Genomic DNA, 25,659 nt, shown 5'->3' on the forward strand with positions numbered 1-25,659 from the left:
AAAGAGTGGATCATAAATGGCAATTTAATTTTTTTCAGATTGTCCTGGTATAAGAATTAGTCATGGAAGAATGTAAAATTACCCAGATCTTTACCTTTTTCCATATCCTTGATAGTTATATAGAAGTCCATTGCTGGGGATTTGTTGTCCCCATCCCACAGATGAAATGTGAAGCTGTCTTGGTTCCTGGACCCCATAGCTCCTGTATGCACATATCTCACAAGGTTCATATCTATTTCCTCCTGGGTGCACTTCATTTCAGTTTGGAGCGTCACCCAGTCCCTACCTACCTAGAAAGAATAAAAATCTGTCAGCAACCTGACAGTATTCCATAAGTTTTCCCAAGTTAATTTTGCTCAATTGGTAGATATTGCTCAGTTATTTACACCCTTGCTGATGATAGCTTACCTATATTCCCCTTTCACACTTTGGACCTCCTTCCTAATAGGAGGTTTCAGGGGCAGTAGCTGGTAGGAGCTTTGTAGCCAAGCAGCCAGAAGAGCTGGAAAAAGCAGATGCTAAGAACCTAACGGAGTTCACTGCCAGGAAGTGTTTCCTCATATTCAGCCTACATTTTTCATTTCATGCCATTACTCCTAGTTCTGCTCAGGCCCAAAGTCAGCCAGGCATAAGTGAGGAGCGTATGGGGAGTTAGAGGGAGGCAGGGAGAATTAGGGAGCCAAGGGGTCCTTCCCTGGAAAAATTTGAAATGTCAGGTGCAATATCCTGCTTTGCAGAAGATTTCAAGGTCTTTAACAACAAATATGCTAGATCAACCAAAATCTGAATATGTGGTATCGAGCAGGAGCTGTGTCCCAGTGTAATATGCTGCTGCTGGAGCAAATAATGTTAAAATACCAATAAGCACAACACACCAGACCCACGGGCTTCAGACAACACTCATCTATTTCTTGTTAGACACACACACAAACCTATATACAATATTAGGAGAAGCCAGAATCTACCTAGCAACTTATTTTCTTCCCTGATATATGGGGCACTAGGCTCCCATTTCCAACACCGTCATTCAGAACCAAGCCCCACTTGTTTCACAGAATCATGCTACCTGGAATACAATAGCCAATTTTCTACATAACAAATAACAAAGAAAAGGTTAGTATGTCTGCCTTGCTTATTGTTCTGATTGCTCATCTTCGGTCAATACTTTTCTTCCCTCCTGTTTCTAGTACTATTTTTTCAGTCTCTCTTTCTCTCTCATTAACACTTATTTTCTGACCTTCCCTTTCTCTTTCTCCCTCTCTACTTTCTTCCTCTCTCACTGATAGGCTCTTTCCTGCACCACTGGGGAGTGTCTCATCTGTGGGGTCTCCTTCCACTCTCTTCCTGGTCCCTAAAATATCTCCCCATCCTCTGTCCCTGGGGTTGATCTTTCCCCCATTTGGTCTAGCTCTTCTCTCTCCTCTTCCTCCCATTGGGATTCTTCCCCTCTAGGATCTCCACCATCATCCCAGGAAGATCCTGCCATGATTTTAACTTCCCCTTCACCTTATTCGAGACTCCCACCTCTAGTATCAAAACCTCTGATTTTGTATTTTGCATGGTTCAGCTACACAAATCAGTTCGCCAGAGCAGTGTATTCCAAAACATGAAAGACATTCAGGATAAAAGGAGAATCGGCTTCTTTTTGTTCTAACAAGAGAGAGTTGTTTGCTTGCTTGCTTTTTGTTAAAGTACAAAGACTAACCTTGAGCTGAAGCTGCCCATTTTCTGGAATTCTTTCAAATAAATAGTAAATTCTGTCCCTGGAGGTGTCTTTATCTTCGGCTGACAGAACAGCACTAGAAATTATTCGGGTTTCACCCATGTTCACCTCTATCTCATCCTTCCTGAAAAAAAGAAAAACCTCATGCACTGATGTGAAAACAGAAAAGTAACCTTTCCAACAAGTGATACTACTGCCAGGAAATGGATTATCCAGAAGCTGACAGGAATAATAACTGCAAAATGACTAAAGGAGAACACATATCTGCAAAACAGCAAGTAGAGAAGACTGATTTCTCATAACAACAGTGAAAAACAATACCAACGAAACAGATCTGAAGCAACTTTGGATCTCACAACAGGAATCAATTCTCTCTGCCCCCCCTCCATAGACATTATCTGGGTTGCCTTAGAGGGGCAATATGAACAAGGTGGCCATGATGCTATTACAGGCCATACCAATAGGTGCACCATTGGCCCTTTAGGGGTCTTAATTCATTGGCTGTTCAATCATTGGCTGGCTGAGCCCTGAAAAAGAGCTTTCACGAGGAACAGAGGCCCATTCTGCTGGTTGCCTATGCTTCCTTCCTCAGACTTTCCATTAGCTCTCCAGGATCAAATCACTGTAAGGTTTCGCTTACAGCCTTTTGCTCATTGGTGTCCGTGGCTGCCATTGCACAAGAAAATACAGAGTCAGGTAGGATGGAAGTCCCAAAATGGTTTTAAATTCCTCCAGAGACTTACTCCAGCCTAATTCTCAGTCTCTCTCTCTCTCTCTCTCTCTCTCTGTTTCCCTCCCTTCAGCTAGTACCTGCCTTTTAGCAGCTCTCTCTTCACATAATTTTACTATTGTTATTATTTACTACTTGTATACCAGTAACATTAACTATGTACTAGGCGCCAACCAGCGATAAGGTAAAACAAAGTCTATGCCCCAGAGAGCCTACAATCTAAGAAGACAAGCAACCTACAAAGGGATTAGAAGATGGGTTAAAAAAAAAAAACAGAGCTACTATAGGTACATTAAAAAAATACTAAATGTCATCTGACTAACTCTTCATCTACCTAGTCAGAATTAGTTGGCTAATTCTTTCTGGTATCAGAGTAGATGGTCTTGAAGAGGGGCTTTGGGGGGCGAGGGGAAATGTAGTGGCTTTACATTCGGCGAAGGTGTTCCACACAGCAGGGCTAAATGGAAGAAGGTGCAAAGGTGAATGTGCAGTACTCATAGTGATTCAGAAACATCAACGGCTAGATCAGGAACACCCTGTCAGTTCTTTTCAAGTCTGCTTACTTTTCTAACTGCATGGCATGTGCAGGCTATTGGAGAAGGGGCTAAAGTGGGGAGGAAAGGTGATCCCAAATCAAAGGGTGAGCAAGATTCCCCACTGGGGATGACTAATTATAAGATATAATCACTGCTTGTCAAGGCAGCAACACAGTTTCTGGGTTCTTCTGGGCATAGGTGAAATACACTTATCTGCAGTCACCTCCATACCTCACTCCAAAGAGAAAGAGTGGGGAATGATCTACTGAACTTTATCCAAACAAGAAAAATATCAAGGTATATTTGATCAGTAATTTTGATTACATCATTTCATTTTATTAATATGTAAACTGTACCCTGCATTCTGAGCTATGGTCACTACTCTTGCTCATGTGTACTATATATCTCTTTGCGATCATGTAATTGTAAAATTAACTTTTGTATTCCTTATTTTTGTCTGGGTTGATGAAGATATACATTCTTAAAATCTATGCCTCTGCGTTTAGCAAGGAGTTCTAGCAATTTAAGAAATATTGTTTCCAATAACCATCAGTAGTTAAAGGATGAAACTTTTCACAGAGGGATCATAAGAACATAAGAATGGCCATACTGGGTCAGACCAAAGGTCCATCTAGCCCAGTATCCTGTCTTCCGACAGTGTCCCATGGCAGGTGCCCCAGAGGGAATGAACAGAACAGGTAATCATCAAGTGATCCATCCCCTGTCGCCCATTCCCAGCTTCTGGCAAACAGAGGCTAAAGGCACCATCCCTGCCCATCCTGGCTAATAGCCATTGATGGACCTATCCTCCATGAACTTATCTAGTTCTTTTTTGAACCCTGTTATAGTCTTGGCCTTCACAACATCCCCTGGCAACGAGTTCCACAGGTTGACTGTGCATTGTGTGAAAAAAAATACTTCCTTTTGTTTGTTTTAAACCTGCTGCCTAATAAATCATGTCAGTGGAAAGTTTCCCTCACTCTCCTAGTCAAATTAAAAACAGATCATATTAGCTTTAAATGCAACTGCAGTAGTTACTTCTAAAAGATCAGGAGTCAGAGTGAAACATCAGTCGTGTGTTCCTCCATATAGCATCATCCTGAGTTTAATTAATTTGTAAATCACAGCTTTGATGAAAGGGGAGGAAGTTAACTCATCCCTTGACTGGAAGATGAATTATGATTGAAAGAGAATATTTTTAAAAAACGAAATCTACTATGAATGTTCAGAGCTTACTTCGTAACTCTATAGAGCCTTTTAGTGGCATGGGGTGATCTCAGATGATAGAGAATGGGTTCTTTCTCAATCCCCAAATCCTATGCTATTTTCACAGTGTTAGCTGATATATACTATAGCCACATGTCACCAGTGTCCAGGAGAAAGAGATAGCTGGATAGCTAAAGTAAATCCCACTGTATGTATTGGCCAGCAGAGGGAGTACAAAGATCAGGGTTCCTTTTAAATAATATTTTAACTACGCTCTAACAGACAAAATGAATATGTTCCTAAATATAGATCACAACAGCCGTTTATTATTAAATAAAAAGCAACATGAAAAGAAACTTTGTGATTTAGGCATTTTGTTATCAACTGTGATCTTTATTGGGAATGCTCTTGTTAAACAGTCCTGTGGTGGCATATGCAGGAACATCTCTGTTGGCGTTAGTCTATGGCTATTTATGGCAGAATAGCCCTATTAATCACTATTTTGCTGTTTTGATCACTGTTGAACACATCCCACAATTTGGAATAGGAACATGTGGCTTACTTGCTCAGCATTGGCTTCTCGTCATTAACTGGGATGACCTTTACCAGAATGGTTCTGAGGACTTTATGTTTCCCATCTGACAGCTGGAGTGTAAAACCATCAATGAGGTTTTCAGAGTCATCATGCATGTACACCAGCCTCATTCCTGGGGAGAGGGAGAAAAAAAAGAGAAAATAAAATCTGTCTCCTTCAAAATCTCTTTCACGACATGTCCCTCTGCCTCCATCATCCTCCCCCTCTCCCCAACCCACCATGTCTTCTGGTCACAGCCAGTTTGTTTCAGCTAGCAGAGGACAAGCCATGTAAGTAGCAGCTGTTCATTAATCCATCAGTACACCAGCAACTCAAAGAGAGCAGCATGACCTGTTAAAAGAATGAAACTCCTTTCCAAACTATCTTTGTTCTGAAAAGGTAAAAATTTTCCATCCATCCATCCCAATTTAAAATTTCTACTTGACTGGGGGATAAGATGGTCAGATATCACTCCTCTTTGTCTTAACTGATCCGTAGGGAGGAAGGATCTTTAGGGAGAAAGACTGGTGTTCTGGTTGAGACAATGGATGGGGGATTCAGGAGATCTGGCTTCAGTTCCTGGCTATGACACAGACTTTCTGTGTGACCTTGGGCAATTTATTTAATCTCGCTGTACCTCAGTTCTCAATCTGAAAAAGCACAATAATATACTTCCTTTCTGCTACCCTTTATCTGTCTTGTCCACTTAGACTGTATGTTCTATAGGACAGGGACTGTCATGTTTGTACAGTGCCTAGCACAATGGGGACTTGATCTCAGTAGCACCTCTAGGTGCCACCATAATGCAAATGAATTATAATCAAACCCCACATGTGAATCCTCAAACTTTGGAGAAGTAATTTAAAAAAGTAAATGATTTGGGCTATTTCCTCTCTAATTAGAACAATGAAGAAATAAGCATAATGGATAGAGTAAACATATTTATGTCATTATCACTGCAATATGTCCAACTTCCATAAAAATTTTTTTACACTGATGTAAAAACATTGTTTTAAAAATAATAAAATGTTCTCATATTTTCTTAGAGAAAAAGGAGACCTATAATTTTTGTCATTTTTTGTATTTCAGACTCATTTACACTTTGTCAAAAGGAGTGCAAGGATTTAAATGAGCAAAATTTATCTAGTGCATTTAAAAATCCAAACAAAACACGACTCCATAAAGTTACTTGTTAAATCCAGATTTATTTTCACTTAATTGAATGAGCTGTTTTTCCCTATACCATATCCATTTCACATGTAGGTCCATGATTTAACCCAAGCACAGCTGTCCATTCCTCAGTGGCTAATACTCAAGAACTGGTAGTTTAAGTCAAGTGTTTGAACGAATGTACAAGGGGAACAGGCCTAGGACCTTGACATTTGCTAGTCCACATCTGAATAACTGTCCCAAACTGGTCCCCAGATTATCCACCAGAACGGCACAGGCTAGGGTGGCCAGCAGGTGGCTAGACAAAGGAGGATAGAGAGGTCATACTGCAGTTCTTTGCAGTGGAACTTTAGTGGAAGGATACTGAAGTGGTAAGGTCTGTAGTAGAAAGAGAGAGAAGAGGGGTCACACAACTGAGATGGGGTAAATATGAATGACTAGGAAAGACTGAGGAATGTAGGATGAGTACCTGATATTTTTGTGTCTACTTTTTGTGGAAGAAGATCAGATACAGTGGTGATGGGTGACCTTATAAAAACAGAGGGAGAATATATTTGTCCTCAGTGCTCTGAGGCCTAAATTCTGATCTGAGTTACATAAGTGTAAATTATTGAAATCATGTTAATTACTTCATTGTTCTCCAGAATATCAGAGTCGATAAACAGGTTTCAATGAGCTGGTCATGGTTAACAATAGAGCCCATCTCCTACCTCTACCATATAGAGCAATTTTCTACCATGACTACATAACGTTCTTAAAAATGACCTAGCGTAGATACTAAGTGGCATTAAAAAGTGTTAATTAAAACATACCAGCTAGCACATTTTAGATCTCTCATTTTCCAAAGCAGATGATCTCCACTAAGGGTTAGAAAACTGTATTATTGTCCTTACAGGAAACTTGAGGTGTAGGCTTCTAAGAATGAACTTCTTGAGGGATTCCCAAGGGATTAAATATGTTGAACTCAGAAAATGCCACTCAGATTTAATTTGCTATTCTTAAATTTTCCTATGAAACTATAGCTAGGCCAGGTGAATAAGTAATGAATGTTTCTTACAAGGCCACTTTGTCTGGTATGAATTTTTAAAGGAACAAAAGGACTGATGCAAAAGAAATGCTGCATTTACCATTCTTAAGAAGCTCCATGGAAAAGTTATGCACAGGACGTTCATGATTGTGGTGACTGTTAATGAATCTTTTGTAATTCATAACATCATTGCCATAAACTCCATTAATGAGGAATCCATGCTGGGGTTGCTGGACAATGGTAAACATCAAACGATCTTGAGGTACATCCAGATCAATAACGTTGATTACAGAGGGATCCAGTTCTTTCATTTGGCCCTCCTGCACCTGAGCAGCAAAACAAAACAAAGCAACAATAACCATGATTTTTCTGTAGAAAGAGTAGTTTCTTTCTTTCTTTCTTTCTTTAAGAAATGGAATCCTCTTCCCTCACAGAGAGCAGCCAGGTCCCTCCCACAAATCATCAGAGGTGCCTCTGAAACCAAAAGGGAAAAACAACCCTCCACCTCCTTAGCAAAGATTCTTTTATTGTTTAAAAGTCTGATTCTTTGAGCTCTTACTTACTTACCAGCACAGTGCTTACTACTATGGCAGCCTTTTTGAAGTCAATGGGACTATTCACAGTAGTAAATGTTGTTATGCTCAGCAGTAAGTATTTGCAGGAATTGCCCCTTATAGCTCAACAAAACACAAGAAACCAGCTCCCTGATTCTCCTCTCTCTCCTGGGGCCAAGCTGAGAATCTGGCCAGGAATGAATAAGAAGATGCCATTTTTATATGGTCATGCTTCTGACCATAACCACTCTTACATACATTAAGAGGCGGCTACATGGAAGATGATCCACACAGTTTGAAAAAATTTAATATTGTGAAACATCGCATATACCCCAATTGCACATCAATTCTGTGGGATTGATGACAGGTGAAATCCTGACGCTATTGAAGTCAATGGCAACTGCGGCTGGGATTTCATCCTATGTTTCCAAGGTAATATTATCTTCCCCTCCCTCCTCCCCCCCCCCCTTTTTTTTTTTTTTTTTTTTTGGTCTGCAGGAAAGTTCTTTTTTTACCATGACAATTTCTTGTACCAGAGTATTGTAAAGGAAACTGAGAATCATACAAATCATCAGTGAAGTGGCTTTTAGCTCTGGGCATGCTGAGTTTTGGGGTCATGAAATATATTGGAGCTACATCTATGTGTGTATATACACAAATATGTACATACAAGACATGAGATAAATATACATAGACATTACAGTAAATCAAGTCTGCTCAGGTAAGTATTTAAAATACTACTAAAGTTGGTAATTGGTGAAATTCACTCTTGTGCAGAGCACCAGCACAAGGCCCGTGCAACATTAACACCTTATTTTAAGGGCTGATATGAGACTTATGTGTTGAATAGGCCTTGTGTTTCCCTGCACAGGGCTGAATTTCACACAGCAGACCAAAAGAAGGGGAATAGGTTCCCTGAAAGATACTAATATGTATATTAAAAAGGAGCCATTGGCTATATATTTTCTGGCATAGAAAGTCATTAGATATCTAGTATTTTGTAGTATCTTTCCTTACAGTTATGTTCCTTGCTATGAATTCTGGGACTTCATCATTTGTTGGGTTGATCAGGACATAAAATGGGGTCTCCACTGAATGATGCTTCCCATCAGTGACATAAATCATAAACTGGTCTGAAGTTGGTTCTGTCCTCACGTGCCTGGACTGCACATAATTTATATGCAAGGCTTTCAGATGTTTCAGCTGAAATGAAGCTAGAGAATTCAAAAAGATGACAAATTAACAGAACATTTATTCGGATTCCCTTTTAACAAACACTGTAACCCATTAAACACTTGTAAATCCATGTTCATTCCAGATACAAATAATTTGGGTTTTACATATCTTTTAGCATTCTTAATGCTGAGGAAGCAAGGGAATATGGGCCCTAAATAAAACACACCAAGTTCATGTCTACACTATGGAGACTATACTGGCATAATTACATTTGTGTAGCTACACCAGCATAATTCCATAGTGTAGACACCGGAAGGATTTTTTCTATCAGTATGGGGACACCAGTTCCCCAAATGAAGTTAGGTATATGTTGATGGAAACATTCTTCTATTGACATAGCTGTGTCTACACTGGGGGGTTAGGTCAACATATTTATGTCAGACAGGAGTGGGTTTTTTCACACCCTTGACTGATGTAGCTATGTTGACCTAACTTTTAAATATAGACCAAGCCTAAAGAGCACATCTTCCATCCTGGAGAAATGTTAATTCTTCGATCTCAAGGTGAAGTTACAGCAGGAATGAATTTGACCTGTCATGTTCAATTTCTTTCAAATCCAGCCTAGCTCAGGAGATTTAGAGTAAAAAGAAATGCAGACTTTTCCCAACAGAGGTAATCTCACATCACTGTGAACAGCGTCATGCTGCTTCTTACACTGCAGCTGTAGATGTAAGCCAAGAGTTGCCCTCCCAACCAATCAAATCTGCTTATGATCAGTCCAATGTGGGAAGTGGCTTAGGTAAATTGGACAAGGCAGGAACAGATCTACATCACAGTTTCTTAACTCTTGTGTAGATTTCTTTTTCATTTAGAGCCAAAGTCTGCCTGGCCCTTATCTGAGGGTGTAGTGGAGTGACAGAAATAAAAAGCCTCTCCTCCCACTCCTTGTGCAGCATGTATAAGGGGTGAGCTGACGCTCAAGGTACCACAGGAACTGTTGCTTCTTTATTTGTCTGGGATACATTAGTGCCCAAAGGGAATATGGGGAGGGGGAAGGGGAAAGGAAGAGCCATGGCTGCATTCCTGCCAATCACAAGCCAGCTCTGCTAGCTAGCCACACAAGGTATGTCTACATAGCCCATGAAAGCGAGCCTCCCAGCTTGGGTCAACAGTGGATCTCTACCTTTCCAGACTACTGTACCCCTTTCAGGAGTCTGATTTGTCTTGCATACCCCCAAGTTTCTCCTCACTTGAAAATTACTTGCTTACAAAATCGCACATAAAAATACAAGTGTCACCGCACACTATTACTGAAAAATTGCTTACTTTCTCTTTTTTACCATATTATAAATCAATTAGACTATAAATATTGTACTACATTTCAGTGTAGAGTATATCGAGCAGTATAAACAAGTCATGGATGAAATTTTAGTTTGTACTGACTGCGCTAGGGCATTTTATGTAGCCTGTTGTAAAACTAGGTAAACATCTAGATGAGTTGATGAACCCCCTGGAAGTTCTCAGTGTACCCCCACGGGTACCCATACCCCTGGTTGAGAACCATTGATCTAGACAACGCTTTGAAGTTGTGGCTCTGAAGCCCACTCCCCTCCATAGGCTTCAGCAACCAAGCTGCAACTTCAACTCACTGTCTACACAGCTATTTTTAGAGCACTGGCGTGAGCCACATTGGCCCAAGTCTGTTGGCCCAAACTGGGAGGTTTGCTGTTGCGGGCTGTATAGACACATCCATGGGAGGAGTATATTGCATCCTATGAAATGATGTAGCAGGGCACATGCTTCACCCTTCCAGCCCCCCGTACACTGGGGATCTCCAAGAAGCACTCTATCTTCTTGAGACCAAATGCCTCACATGGTACTCCTCCTGGGATACTGCAGCTCTACACCACCCCTCACTATGGAAGATGTGTGGTTTGCACAATCTAGCCCTAAATGAGTAAACGCAAGTAAGTAGATAGGAAAAGGTTTGCCTAAATAGGGACTTTGGGTGGGATTTTCTGAAGTACCTAAATGACTGAGGAGCATAAAAACCACTGGAAGTCATTGGGACTTGTGCCACTCAGTCACTTAGATCCTTGTGAAAATCCTACCTATCTACATTTTCAAGAGTGACTAGTGATTTGGGGGTGCCCAACCTGAAACACCAGTAAGAGCCCTGACTTTCAGAAAATGCACCACACTCGTGCTTTGAAAATTAGGCTCCTTTAAAGTGTCTGAAGATGGACACCCAAAAAAAAAAAATTGAGGCAACCAAAATCACTAGTCATTTTTGAAAATGTAGGCTTAGAGTGTATCTTGAGGCATCCGTTTTTAAAAATCTTGCCTATAGTACTTTACTAATGAAAAACAGAAGTGTGTGTGGGGAAGGAGGGAGTTCAGAAGAAATGTGAAGTGGCAGAGTAGAGAAAATAGGTTAATATATTGTCATTTCTAACACAGACTGCAACTCAAATGTGTAAATCTTAAATATGCTTAATTTATCTGAGTGCCAATTCTTCATGTTCACAGGGTTACATTCTCTCTTTGAATCCCCTACACACAGCCTCAGTGCTCCTTATTTATGTACACCTGCCTTCCCAATAAAGACTAAATTAAAGCATGCACCTGCCGTGACTACACATCAGCCTACTGCCTGGCAGTCCATTAGCCATGTATGTAACATGTACAGTATTGGTGTTCTTGCCATTGTGTCTACACATACCTATACTTATACCAATGTTGCTCTTCTCAAATCCAGGGGAAGGTAGTATATTTTCAATGTAACCAAACTGGGGAGGAGAAACCAAAACAAACTCTAAGTCATCTGCTGCGGTGTCGGGGTCAGTAGCAAACAAATTGTTAGCGGTAACGACAGCTGAGAAACCCTCATCCACAACAAACATGGCACCTAGACACAAATGATATGATGATGAGTATTATTTAACTCAACTTACTGGGATATTTTACTAAAGAAATTGGCACAATAGCTGATGGGAAACCTCACTACAAACAGGCTGGTACAAATGTTTTCTAATCATGGTATCAACTCCACTTTCTCATCATGTAAGCAGGTGGGTGGGGGCAGGGGGAGAAAATCACAAAACAATTTTACTGATAAGCCATTAAGTATGGTTTATGTGCTGCTCAAGATCAGTTGTTACCTCTGTTTGTCAGAGCATTAATTGCCTGAGAGCTGTTACGAATTGCTCATAATGAATAATTTTTCATGCATCGGTGTTTAATTTCCCTGCTGGGACAATACTTCATTTCCAGAACATTGCTCGGGTGATAGGCTGCAAATTACAAAGCTACCCATACATATGTTTAAATGTTCTTTTGCAATACAGAACATATACCCAATGCCTACAGTAAATGGCATTAAAAATGACATTATAAAAGAAAAGATACATCCATAGAAAGTGTATCTTTATGACAGGCACTATGGGCCTGATCCAAAGCCCATCAAAGTCAATGGAATCTGTTGACAGATTAAATTTAGGCTATCAACTACAAGATGACTTATTTTCTTTACTATTTGTTTTTTGAACCTTGCAAGAACAATTGAAAATCTGGCTCTACATGTATTATGAATTAAGTGTACAATGCAACTTATCTTTGTCTTCATTAATTAACAGCATAAAGTGGAAGTACTATAAATATTACCCCTCTCCCTTCGTATGGAAAAGGCCAGTTTGTAAAATGCATGCTAAGAAGTAATAGGATAAAGTAGAGAGATATTTATGGCTATATTTTTGTTTTGTGTAACCCTGACAGTTATCTAATCTGGATCCAAGTTCAGTTCTGAATTCTTGTGAAGTTCAGAGCTGTTTGGATCTGGGTTTTTAGTTCAGGACCATTTCTATTATTCTATCTGTTTATTACACAGAAGCATATAGAGTACATTTTCAAAGGGCTGAGGTTCCGCCTAATTTTCTGCAGGCACTTGCAAGGATGAAAAGTGGGGGCAGATCTGAGTACTTGAATCTTTAACTACCTGATCTGCACACTGAGTCAAACAGCTAGGGGCAGTTACTCAGATTTGCACTTGAAATTGAATTCTAGGTGCAAACTGTGCCTGCAGAAAAGAAGGCTGCCTGTGTGAAAAATTGGTCGATATGATCTAAAAGTTTTGCATGTTTATCTTCCTGTCTGGTCAGTTTTTGGTGCTAGCAAATATTGAGAATCTAGCCTCTAGCCAACACCAGGTTATTCAGGATATAAGATAATAGACTAGAAATAAAGAGGAAGCTTTTCACCAATTGCAATGGATGGTGGCTGGTTGTCCACTGGAAATACACTCATGTTAAGGTCATATACTGGAAAGGAATCATGAAGTGGTACTGGAGGAGGAAGAAGTCCATCATAACAGCAGTCATTCACATCCATGCCAGCTTCACCATCAGAGATAACCAAGGTTAGGGTGTCAAAACAAGGAGTCAGGCCAATCTCCCCACCTGGAAAAACATGCTACAGATGATGTTCTACAATAAGAAACCAAAACTCAATGAAGCAGTGACTTGTATCAATTATGGACCATCCACAATATTCTGAGGGTAAATTGTGACATAAAGACAGGCTAAAAAACAACAAAATTCAAATGAAAGAGCTGAAACTGCTTGGTTCTCTGTTTTTCAGAGATAGAAGCTGAGTCTATATACAGCCCTTCTCTGTTGAAAGAGCAAGATGAAGAAATGGTATCTTAATCAATGCTATTTACTATAAATAATCTACTTTGTATCTTTTGCCTCCAGGGGTCTATTTCATACATGACCGATTAATGCTCAAAACCCACTTTGTCAAGGAAAGGAGTTACTTGTCGCAAATCCCCTATGTATCAATGGAGAACAGGCCCATAATTCCTAAAACACTGACAATCTTCCTATGGAGGATGGAAATACATCCATGTCCTGGACAGAATTGACAGAAGGACGTATGAAGAAGATACAACAACATCGCGCCAGGATGTTTTTATAGACTTAGAAATATTCAGATCCATATGTGCTGCATATCCCCCAAAAAACTGACACTTCCAAACATGGTGGTTTACTGCTAAATGGACAACTAAATCCTATAATAATAAATGCTATTATGCCACCTCCAAAGTAACCTCAATTTTGCCTGAATAACCTCTCGGGGTGTAGAGTCATTTAATTCCTCTATGATGTTAACAAATAAGTATATCAAGAGTGACCATATTCAACTGCTTCCCTCCATGCTCAAATTACAGCTGCTCCTTTAACAACAGATAGAAATCACAGTGAAAAGGTCAAGTCTATTCTCAATTCTAGAACAAAATTATGAGCTAAGCATGGCAGAACTGGAGATTCTGAAACAAGAGTTGGAACAATAGTGTTCACACACACATATAGAAGGAAAACACTTATTATCCAGGGGAAATCCTTGAAGAGTATTCTAATGGCCAAACTCTCAGGGAGCTGTAACTGGCCTTGATTTGCATGTGCAATCACCGGTGCTCTTTTGACATGCAAATGCCTGGAGCACAAAATGTAATCAAATGAATCCAAACCATCTATGAAGTTTCTAGAAAAGCTGATTTATTTTTAAAAACAAAACAAAAAGACCCCCTTGCTAAAATTATGGTTTTCTGTCAAACCACAACATAATTTACCTTCTAGTGCAAAAGGACTGTAAACTTTCCAGAACACATGTGTCTGTTGAGGACTCCCCCAAATCATTGGTGTTGTTCTACTGAATCTCTATATCACTCTCTGGAGTATAAAAATAATCTAATTTATCCAAACATAGGTGTGAAACATGCTCACAGTTGCAAAAAAATGTTAAGACTTTTTTTTTTTTTTTTACCATGTTCAGGAACCATATTTTAGTCTAGGTATCAAGCATAGTAAATGTATTTACAGGTCGAATCATGGTTCTACAGGTAGAACCATGATTCTATAAATTGGCTATGAGATCGCTTCCCATCCCAACAGGCAATTAGAAAGTGTTACACGACACATTTGGGCCACAACTATGTTTCACAGCTGTGTTTGCATGTGGTTATTTATATGCAGTAGTGTAGATGCAGGCGTTTAGCATCTCCTAGTGATGAGCTGCCAGAGTTATCTGGATTTACACAAGATCCCAGAGCTATCTGGCTACACCTCCAATCTAGTGCTCTTCTAGTCTCACTTACTAGTATGCTTGTAGGTCACTACTCCAGAGACAACGTCCGCTTGGGAGAAGCGATCCACAACGATACCAGCTTTCCTCACAACCCCATAGTAGGGCTGTCGAGCCAGCATAAAAGTCAGTTTCATGTCATCGCTGTCTGCATCGGTGGCATAAATGTACTCTGAGGTGATGACCACTTCCTCACCCTCTGGACATTGTATTAGGGGAATGAGGCCATCTTTCATGATAGGTGGCTCATCATTTACAGGTAGCACCTAAACAGAAAAACACATACAGTTTCACCTAAAGTACACAACACTTTTCCTTGCAAGCACAGTTCACTGGGAGGAAACATGGGGCATGCTCAACCAAAGTGAATGATTAGACTTGCAGATATAGAAAATAGGCCAAAAAATGGAATGAATTAAATTAAATCCCGAGTCTCTCATTTAAGAGGATCTCACAATGAAGTCACAATAGTCAGACTGAAGTCAATGGGAATTTTGTCCGACTAAGGACTAAGGAAATGCAGCAGGGTTCAGTCAGCCCCATGAATAAATGTTGATATGAAGCAGCAGTGCCATTCATAACCCATCAGAAAACAAATGCATGCGGCAGTGCATCTTTGATAGGGCACGGATAGGGACCACTGGACCTAAAAGACATGTCCTGATAACTTGTGGCAGGGGTGGAAATCAAGGAGTATAGGCCTGGAATTTTGGGCCAAGTTCACTACTTGTCTAAGCCAGTGCAACTCCATTGATTTCAGTGGAAATGCATCAGTGTACACCAGTGGTGAATTTGGCTTTTCAATTTTATATAGTTGGGAGTTTACCACAGAGGAAGGAAAATTATGCCTTTGCTGACTAACATTCTGGGGTTTTAGAAGCCTTCAAGTTGTATAACAAAAACAATATGAAACTCAGATGATGCTCTTTAATGGATTACACAAAAAGAAAGAGGAAAAAAAGAGAACAAATCCAAACTACACCTACTACGGTCTAATGGTTAGCAGGGCCGGCTCCAGGCACCAGCTTAACAAGCAGGTGCTTGGGGCGGCCAAGGGAGGGGGCGGCACCTGCGGCAATTCAGGGGTGGCAGGTCCCTCACTCCCTCTAGGAGCAAAGGACCTGCTGCTGAACTGCCACCGCCGATCGCGGCTTTTTTTTTTTTTTTTTTTTTTCAATTGCCGCTGCCAATCGCGGCTTTTTTTTTTTGGCTTGGGGCGGCAGAAATGCTGGAGCCGGCCCTGATAGTTAGCACCAGATACTGGCAATCGGAACACTGTCGGCTGGGCTACAACTCACTGCATCCATGTCCTGGGCAAGCCACTTCACTTCTCTGTGTATCAGTTTCCCCACCCATAAAATTGGTATAGTAGTTATCTACCTCAAAGGGATATTGTGTGGTATTAAATGAATGGAAAATGCTTTGTGATTCTCTGATGAAATGCAATACAGAAGTATTATCATCATCACTAAATTTAATTATGGAGTCTCCATAACCGGTTAGGATTGTTGAAATGATCACTTAGTGCAGATGCCTTGATTCAGGTCCAGCCAGAGGAACTGTGCATGCACATGGGTGTGTGTGTGTGTGTGTGTGTGTAAGGGGAGACAACTTCTACATGTGGCAATTCCTCGTGCACAGACACATGGACAAGTCTGTTTCCAATTCTCAGGATTCTCATCTCACAATATTGGATGTTTTCTTAAAGTCCCATTTCCTGGAGTCATGTAATCACACGTTAGCTTTCATTTAAAAAGTGAGTTTCTAACCCTGATGATTGTAAAGTAAAGCTTGAAAATGTGACCTCAGGGAAAAAACATTGACAGTAAATAAAAAGAGCCCCATATGTATTTTTTAAAAATCTCATAATTTTAAAGCCATTCTCATGATTCTCGGGGGCCCTGACTCATGATTTTTGAGCAATTGGGACAGCAACACTGCAAAATCTCACACGTGCGATTCCCTATTGCTAGTGGGACACTGTGCGATCACAAACTGGAGCATGATTTGGAGGGGCGAGGGTTTACTAGATGATCTCTCTACTAAGAGGTGGCCCATCCTATGAAAATGTTTGGCAACTCTGGCTTTAGGGAATTGCTGGGACTGATTCTAGTTCTTCGCTAGCAACTGTGCTTTAATATTAACTAGCATGTAAATACACATGGCTTCAGCACTCCAGGCACTTCTGCATATTTTTGCCCTGTAACAGGGTGGCTTGCCCCATTAAGGGCTAGAGGCTTGGGGCCAGCCAACCTTTCTTACTAAGATGGCACACCTGAGCAGGGATCAGGTGATTCCCCAATAAAAGCAGCGGGAAGCTGCAGACAGAAGGGGGAATGTTCAGAGGAAGCTGTGGCAAAGACTGCAGAAGAGCTTGAGTGAGCAGGCTGAAGGCCAGGGACAGCGGATTCCATGGAAGTAGAAAAAGTATCCAGCCACATAGGGCTGAGAATGGCCTATCAAGGCTGGGAAGAGCTCCAGAGAGCAAACCTGGGGAAATTAAGAAGCCCCAGGACAGAGTTTTGGAATTGTGTCTTATGCCAATAAATTGGACCCTGGTAGGAAGGGCATTATTGAACAAAAAAGCTTGTGTGGAATTTTTTAAAGAAGCTCTTTGAAGGGGGAAACTGAAGTAGGGCGCTGCAGAGCCATCTCTGGCCACGAGGGGGTGCTCTGGAGGAGGTAGTGTGACGATACATCCTTTATCTTTACAAATACAAAGTACAAAAATCTCAGAGGGACTCTATCAGATCAAGTCCAGCCTCAAATTTAGGTTTTGTAGAAACAAACATTTACACAACCTAATGGTCAAAAGATTTTGTGATTTTTCTTTAATTCCAATGAAAACATACTGGTTCAAACACTTCATTGCAGCTTTCGCAAGCCAAGCCAAGCCAAGCATTCTGTGGAGTTATTAGGAGCACAGATATGGAAGTAAAGTTTGTTTTAAAAAAAATAAAGAATATCACTTTGCAGTGTCCCTCTAAGCGTGGAATTTATATCTTCAGAAAGAAAACTCTCTCTTTCACTGATCTGACACACGCTCCATGTTTAATTCTGGGGATTCATTCCTGACAGTAGGGGCTAAGCAGGAGCAGGTGCAGATGTCTCATCACTTGTACCTGCCAAATTTGCTCTCTAACCAATATTGTCACATAAGCTCCAAAGCGAACAGCAAAAATCCCATATAGTCTAACTCCTTCCAATTTCTGAGGAGCTCTGAAGGCTTCAAAACTGATACTTTATCATTTTCTATGCGGATGAATGCCCTCATGAGTACAAGCAGGGAGCAACACACTGACCTTGACCTGTAGGACAAACTCTAAAGAATTAATCCCATCTGTGGCTGCAAAGAGGATGTCATCATGCAGAGTCTCAGAGCCATCATGCTGATACCTGTGGGAATTAAGTTCTGCACTAATTTCACATGGACAACGTGTCTCTGCATCAAGAAGAACAGCAAGCACTGCAAGACAATACTACCCAACTACCCACCACAACAGGGCCGCCCAGAGGATTCAGGGGGCCTGGGGCAAAGCAATTTTGGGGGCCCCTTCCATAAAAAAAAAGTTGCAATACTATAGAATACTATATTCTCGTGGGGGCCCCTGCGGGGCCTGGGGCAAATTGCCCCACCTACCCCTCCTCCCCTCTGGGCGGCCCTGCACCACAATACAACATGGTTTCCTGACTCAGTTTTATGGCCTGCTCATTCATCATATGGTGATGCTATAATATTATTTTTAATGCAAACTTAAGAATCTGCAGAGAACATTATAGGCCAGAGGCTCAGCTGGTGTACATTTGTTGAGCTCCATTGGGGTCAGACTTTGCCAACTCACACAAACTGAGGCTCTTGGAATTTAACACCAGTTTGATGGTGAGAACTAATAGTAACAAAACTAAAAGCAGGACCTTTTCTCACCTGACTTTTAACATGTGCAAGTCCTGGCAGGTGAACCTGTCACCTTTGTTCATGGGAAATCCATCCAGTTCTACCATTCCATGCAGCGGCAGCCTCTGAAGGTAGATGTGGAGGTTCTCCTGTTTTGTGTCCACATCTGACATCAGAATATGGCTCCCTGTAATGGTGCACAGTCCCCCTTCTTCCACTTTCAAGTTATTTGTAAATACCTGAACAGAGGGGGAGAGATGAATTACCATTTCCCTCTGCACCTTTAAATTTGAACTAGAAAGAGCATTTGGGTTTAAAAGATGCAACACAATAAATATCAAAACACCAAAGGCATAACTCATTTGTCATATGCTGGGAGGACGTAAGGAACTTACCACAACACATAGAGCAAATATTGCCCCCAGCCACCAATCAATAACAGATGGATCATTACAGCAGTATTCTATCTGTCTAGGAAAACCATATTAATATTCAGAGATTCACTTCCTCCCTCCCACACACACACAGATGTACCTCTGGAGCTTGATTGTCCACTGGAAGAACTGTAATATTAAAACAGATCCTATACAAAGTGCCTCCATGCTGATTGCTGACTGAAAAAATAAACTGGACATGCTGAGGTTCAGGCCCAATGTCCTGGATAGGGGGCATATAGGCAACTTTCATGTAGTTCACAGCATGCTGCAAAATGTGAGGAAAAAAGAAAGAAAGAAAAAAGGGAAACTGTCATTTAAAATCTGAAGGTACGTTTTCAGAAAGATGACCTTTGCTTTGGATATGATCTGTGCCCACAAAATTCCCATCTGAATGTTTGCACCCACATTTCAACTACTGGCACAAATCTGAGTATCTGCACCTCTAACTATGAATTAGCTAGATAGAAATGCAAAGACCCAGATTTGTGGAGGTACAATTTACAACTGGAAACAGAAGATGGGGGCCTCAGCCTGGATGAGGTATGCCATCCCCAAAACCTTTTTTATATAATGACTTTTAAATAATCACAGTTATCAAAGCGTAGCTTTTAATACTACATTCACTACAGTATCTGTACATCTCTGAATTCCAGAGATCTCTGAATTTGTCATTAGCAATATTTATTATTTGCACATCCTTTGTTTACCCAAATCACAACAAGATACTAAAGTAGACTAAAACTATCAGCAAAGTCTCTCGTCCAAAAACTGATCTTATGCACCTGACTGAGTGGTTCAGGACTCCAATTAAAAGGCTATAAGGAAAACTGCTTTGCAACATTAACCATACAGTAAATTGTAATGGCCAGGCAGTTTACAAATGTTAATAAGAATGGGATTTATTGAACTACAGCATAATAAAAAACTGCAACATGGATGATAATTGTGGATGAGACCAAGCTAGGAGGGGTTGCAAGTGCTTTGGAGGATTGGATTATAATTCAAAATGATCTGGACAAACTGGAGAAATGGTCTGAAGTAAATAGGATAAAATTCAATAAGGACAAATGCAAAGTACTCCACTTAGGAAGGAACAATCAGTTTCACACATACAAAACTAGAAATGACTGCCTTGGAAGGAGTACTGCAGAAAGAGATCTGGGGGTCATAGTGGACCACAAGCTAAATATGAGTCAACAGTGTAACACTGTTGCAAAAAAAGCAAACATCATTCTGGGATATATTAGCAGGAGTGTTGTAAGCAAATCACGAGAAATAACTCTTCCTCTCCTCTCTGTGCTGATTAGGCCTCAATTGGAGTATTGTGTCCAGTTCTGGGCACCACTTTTTAGGAAAGATTGGACTTTCTCCAATTTGTCCACGAGAAGAGCAACAAAAATTATTAAAGGTCTAGAAAACATGACCTGTGAGGGAAGATTTTAAAAATTGGGTTTTTTTAGTCTGGAAAAGAGAAGATTGAGGGAGGGACATGATAACAGTTTTCAAGTACATAAAAGGTTGTTATGAGGAGAAGGGAGAAAAATTATTCTTCTTAACCTCTAAGGATGGGACAAGAAGCAATGGGCTTAAATTGCAGCAAGGGAGGTTTAGATTGGACATTAGGAAAAACTTCCTAACTGTCATGGTGCTTAAGCACTGGAATAAATTGCCTCAGGAGGTTATGGAATCTCCATCATTGGAGATTTTTAAGAGCAGGTTAGACAAACACCTGTCACAGATGGTCTAGATAATACTTAGCCCTGCCATGAGTGCAGGGGACTGGACTAGATGACCTCTTGAGGTCCCTTCCAGTCCTATGATTCTATTAAATTATTTAAAATTAAAACAAAAATGTGGATGCACAGAACTACTCCAACGGAGTTCAGCCAATGTGAAAGAATCTTAGTGGCGATAAGAAATCAGACTGATGGGGCTTTGCAAAACCCAAACCATGCCCAGGTTGAACCCATCTCTTACCCTGACATTATGCCCAACTCAGGTCAAATACTTAGAGCTGAATTTGTCTCCAACACGAGCAAGTGCAACTCCTTTTGGTCTCAATAGGAGCTATGTCTACTTATGCGAGGAATGCAATCATGGTAGACACTTCTTTAAAAATATGAATGGAGTTAGCTGAATTTTGAGTTTGTTAAACTGAGATAGTGATAGTACTGGCTAGGGTTGGTTTCCACTTCTAAGCCTCATGAAAACCTGAAAGGAAGTGACTTGAGGAAAAATGACAGCACCACTGGAGCCAGTTCTTAAAAAAGGTATGGTTCCAGTATGGTATCACTTAGTAACAAACCTGAGTGAATGATCTCAGTGCTGGAACAGAAGGATCCTTGACTAGCTTGGGGATGCTGTCCACCATAAACAACTTCCCAGCATCGGAGGGGCTGTACAAAGACACACACACACTATGCGCTGATTAGAAAAACTTCTAATACAGGAGAAAAAAATCTTACAATTCAATCTTGTGCTTCAACACTACCAACCAACCACTAGCTGCATAGAAATAAAATTCATTTACTTTTCTTTTTTCATTATCATAAATGTCTTTATTATGGATTTCAAACTGTGACAGAAAACTGAACAAAGGAATCATGAGCCATGAACCGGTCACCAAAAAGTAACAACTACTTTACTATGAACAAAGTCCTGGACTTCCACACGAAAGTGTCCCCACACATTTCAGGCACTTTGATGATTTACACTGGCTGAGAATCTGGCCCTTCACATACCTATCACTTGATATTTTCATTTTTCTTTAGATAAAAGAAATTCTATATTACATCAAATTCTTTAAATTTTTCATTAATCTTATAAATAAGAGGCTCATGTGAACCAATTTCTGACAACTCAACTTTCTAGTCTTTTAAAAGTGAGACACAATAACTTTTCCACCTCCTAAGGACCAATCTTTTGGCAAAACAAAAGGCAAAGGCAACCCATTTATTTTTTCAAAATAACTTGTCCCATGTATTGAAGACAAATCACACAGCAAAAATAATTGATAACATTGAAAACATTGAAACAGAATTTTCTAATACTGGGACTTTGCCAAACAAAGTGCATCAAAATTACAAATCTCTTATTTTAATTTTTATATACACACAAAAAGCCCCTCCAAAGAGACCATTTATTTGCTTTGGGAGCTTCAGCATGATCCCTACAGGCTATTCTGTTTAACCTCGTGCAAACAATTTCCGCCATTTTCTTTGCAAAGCCTTTAAAAATACTTGATCCACTCCAAAGCTACGGTTTTATGAAGATGACCTAAGCTCTTCACATTCTTATAGTTATTAGAATGATCTTCTTCACACCTTACGGAACAGTTTGGACCCACTTTTTTCAGTCTTGAGTATATCAACTTCATATCATACACACATATTAAAAGGCCCATCTCCCTCCTGTTATCCTCAACACCTGGCTTCTGAGTTCTCTCCTGCCCACTATAGGCTTCAGCTGCAGTTCTTCTGATTAGCCCACAGGCTTGTTCAAGGCTATTAACCATGTATCCAGCTGACAGATAACCATACCACTGAGTTACAGATTGACTCTTTGCTGGTCTGTTCCAAAACAAAAAAGTGTTGATCCCCTGAGCTACACAGTGGTAGTAAGCAAAACTCTTTCCTCTTGGTAAATTGGAGAGGGTACTGGTGCTGAACTCACCAAATGGGCCACCAACCATCCAATAGGCCACAGTGAAATACAAGGTGAAGTCAAACAAAAGAAAAAAAAATCTGGGTCTGTCTGTTCTCTGCCTCTCTCTTTTAACCACTTGATGTTGCCCCTCACGTCCTGTTGCTTTAGGCTTTGACCCACATGATTATTAATACACTACATCCTGGTCCTGCAACTAGATCCACATAGGTAGGCCCATGGATGCAGGATTGGGAACCTAGTGTGTGCACCCAGGCAACAGCCTTACTTTGCCACCAACACTTCCCCTGCCACTTGGTGCCTGCCCATCTCCTGTGATGAGGAGTGTACATTCACTCTCACATACCCATGAGTAAAAGAGAAAAATGGGGAGGTGGTTACTGTGTAGATGAGCTCTCTCTCTTGTGCTTCCATGTCTATGAAATGGAGATGTTTCTTAGTTAGATGAGCTATCTTAGTTTCCTCAACAGCGAGGTGACGGGTAACCCCAGAAGCTTCTTTTGGAAGCTGATCATCCACAGGAATAATATGCACTATCACCAGCTAGAGTAAAGAATACAGAAAAATATCATAGGGTTGGTAGAATGTTGGAAACACACTAAATGCTCTTGGAATCATGCTTATAGGAAACCACCAGAGTTAATTTAGTTCATATTTAAAATATTTGAACAAATCTTTTAAAATGGAAGCACATTTTTTTCATTTAATTTTTCCTCCATCATTCATACAATTGTAATATTGGTTATTCTTCCTTATTATTTGTTTGAGGACCTTACAATCAGAGCTGGTTAAAACTCTGAATTTCTGTTTCGTGGGAAAGTTTGACATTTCAAAAGTTCTTTTCATTCTCATTTGGAACTAAAACAAATATTTTTGAAATTTCCTGCAAACCAGAAACAGAAGACAAGATATTTCAACCAGTAGTAAGTAGCAGCTGCCCTTAATTATTTTATATATTCTGTTATTTTTATTTTACTTTTAAACTATTACAATGTCATGAAATAATGTAAAAATAATAAAAATAATATAGAAGTAAAAAACTTTTTAAAAAATCCTAACATTTTAAAATTCTGAAATGAAATGTGGAAATCGGAAATGGAATTCCAAAATGATTTTTTTGTTTTGAAACAAATAACTTCTCTGCAAGAATTCAAAATGGTCATATTTTTCAAAATGTTTCAATTTAGATAAAAGCAACATTTTCCATCAAAAGCACATTTTGAGAAAAAATTCTGACCAGCTCTACTTACAGTTTCACGGTTTTGTTATTGTAGGGTTGCGCATAAGCACAGGTGGTCAAATATTACTTAAGGACAGGAGGGCACTGTACCTATTTTTTGAAACATCCACACAGAAAAATAACTGATGGACTAATGTATAATATATAACAGAAATATACAGGAGGGCACATTTTAAATTCACAAATCTTGGCAGTGTGCCTCTGAAGTCAAGGAAATATTAAATTCAGTCAGCTCAATCCTCAGGTGGTATAAATAGGTGCAAATCTATTGACTTCCAAGTGGCTACTGCCAGTACTAGCTGAGGATCTAGCCCTTAGAATGAATTTGGCCTTTCATTTTAACACCTGATACAATCTCCATTAATGCCTTTGAGATCTGACAATATTCTCCTGTCAGACAAAAATTAAAGAAAATAGGGTTGCTGAGTTATAAACGAGGGGAGAATTTGGTCTGGAGAATTTGGCAATAATGTGCACACAGAAAAGGACGCAGCTTGGTTTTCACATCCTAGCCTGTGCTTTTAGGACTGGCAGTTAGAAAGAGGGAAAAATCACAAGGTTTACAACAATCCAATGTAGGAAGGTATGCTGGTGTCCAGACATTTACTCCACACTCTGCAGCGGCAGCTCCAGGCACCAGCGCTCCAAGCGCGTGCCTGGGGCAGCAAGCCGTGGGGGGGCGCCCTGCCGGTCCCTGCGAGGGCAGCAGTCAGGCAGCCTTCAGCAGCATGCCTGCGAGAGGTCTGCCGGTCCCATGGATTCGGCGGCAATTCAGTGGCGGGTACGCCAAAGCCGCAGGACTGGCAGACCTCCCACAGGCAAGCCACCGAAAGCTGCCTGATTGCCGTGCTTGGGGCGGCAAGAAAGCTAGAGCCACCCCTGACACATTGCAAGAAATCCTCAAACATAATACCTGTGGCTCTGAGAGATTGGGTGGGTCATGGCTATCACACAGGACAAACTCAAGGGAATCCTCAAATATTTCTCCTCCTAAGTGACGGTAGTAAATTAGTCCATTAAACAGATCTCTCTGAAGGAAGCCAGTGACAGGATACCCTGTTGAATCAAAGAATAAAAGAAAGCACATTTCATAGAACTGTTTATAATTTTAATCACTGGTAAATTTGATCATCTTGATCCTCATAAAGAAGAGACCTGTTATATGGTTTCTCTTCTTTCTCCAGTGCATCCACTGAAAGAGATTAAAAACTCCATCTTTATATCAGAAACTGTGATAAAACTTCATAATTGTTCAATATGAAGTAAGAGCATTCTCAGTGATGGCTCTGAAGCCCAGTGATGAGGAAAAAAGGTGAATTTATACAAATAAAAACTAACAAATCTAGCAAAGGGATTCTGTGTCCAGGGATGGAATAAAAGAACCCCCATCCCCCACTCTCAATTTAGCACCATCAGTGCCATCCTCTAATTTTCAGCTTGGTAGGAATCATTGCAGCAAGGAAGTCTCTTGACCACCCAAATTCGTCTAGCCAAGAAAGTACAACAGAAAAGTATTCTTCGATTGAGATGACTCTGGGTTAAATTCTGCTCTCGGTTACACCAAAGTAAATCCAGAATAACTCCATT

At 40.3% G+C, this 25,659-nt stretch overlaps 1 protein-coding gene across 7 annotated transcripts in view; it reads right to left on the reverse strand.

The window, feature by feature from the left end:
• Positions 1-25,659, reverse strand: part of FREM1 (FRAS1 related extracellular matrix 1) — a 105,242-nt gene that overhangs the window by 43,165 nt on the left and 36,418 nt on the right. For 6 of the 7 annotated variants that reach the window (XM_054032427.1, XM_054032428.1, XM_054032429.1 and 3 more), the window contains 14 exons: positions 24,986-25,128; positions 23,179-23,375; positions 21,475-21,565; positions 19,267-19,434; positions 18,763-18,971; positions 18,140-18,233; positions 14,851-15,103; positions 12,953-13,150; positions 11,419-11,604; positions 8,538-8,734; positions 7,067-7,292; positions 4,758-4,902; positions 1,706-1,847; positions 95-290 (listed from right to left, as the gene is read on the reverse strand). In XM_054032427.1, the coding sequence (XP_053888402.1) occupies positions 95-290; positions 1,706-1,847; positions 4,758-4,902; positions 7,067-7,292; positions 8,538-8,734; positions 11,419-11,604; positions 12,953-13,150; positions 14,851-15,103; positions 18,140-18,233; positions 18,763-18,971; positions 19,267-19,434; positions 21,475-21,565; positions 23,179-23,375; positions 24,986-25,128 (2,445 nt within the window). Of the gene's footprint in view, positions 1-94; positions 291-1,705; positions 1,848-4,757; positions 4,903-7,066; positions 7,293-8,537; positions 8,735-11,418; positions 11,605-12,952; positions 13,151-14,850; positions 15,104-18,139; positions 18,234-18,762; positions 18,972-19,266; positions 19,435-21,474; positions 21,566-23,178; positions 23,376-24,985; positions 25,129-25,659 lie in introns of those variants that run through there. The other variant, XM_054032434.1, reaches the window with a different exon arrangement.

This window comes from Malaclemys terrapin, chromosome 6 (assembly GCF_027887155.1).
Source record: "Malaclemys terrapin pileata isolate rMalTer1 chromosome 6, rMalTer1.hap1, whole genome shotgun sequence".
Lineage (NCBI taxonomy): Eukaryota > Metazoa > Chordata > Testudines > Emydidae > Malaclemys > Malaclemys terrapin.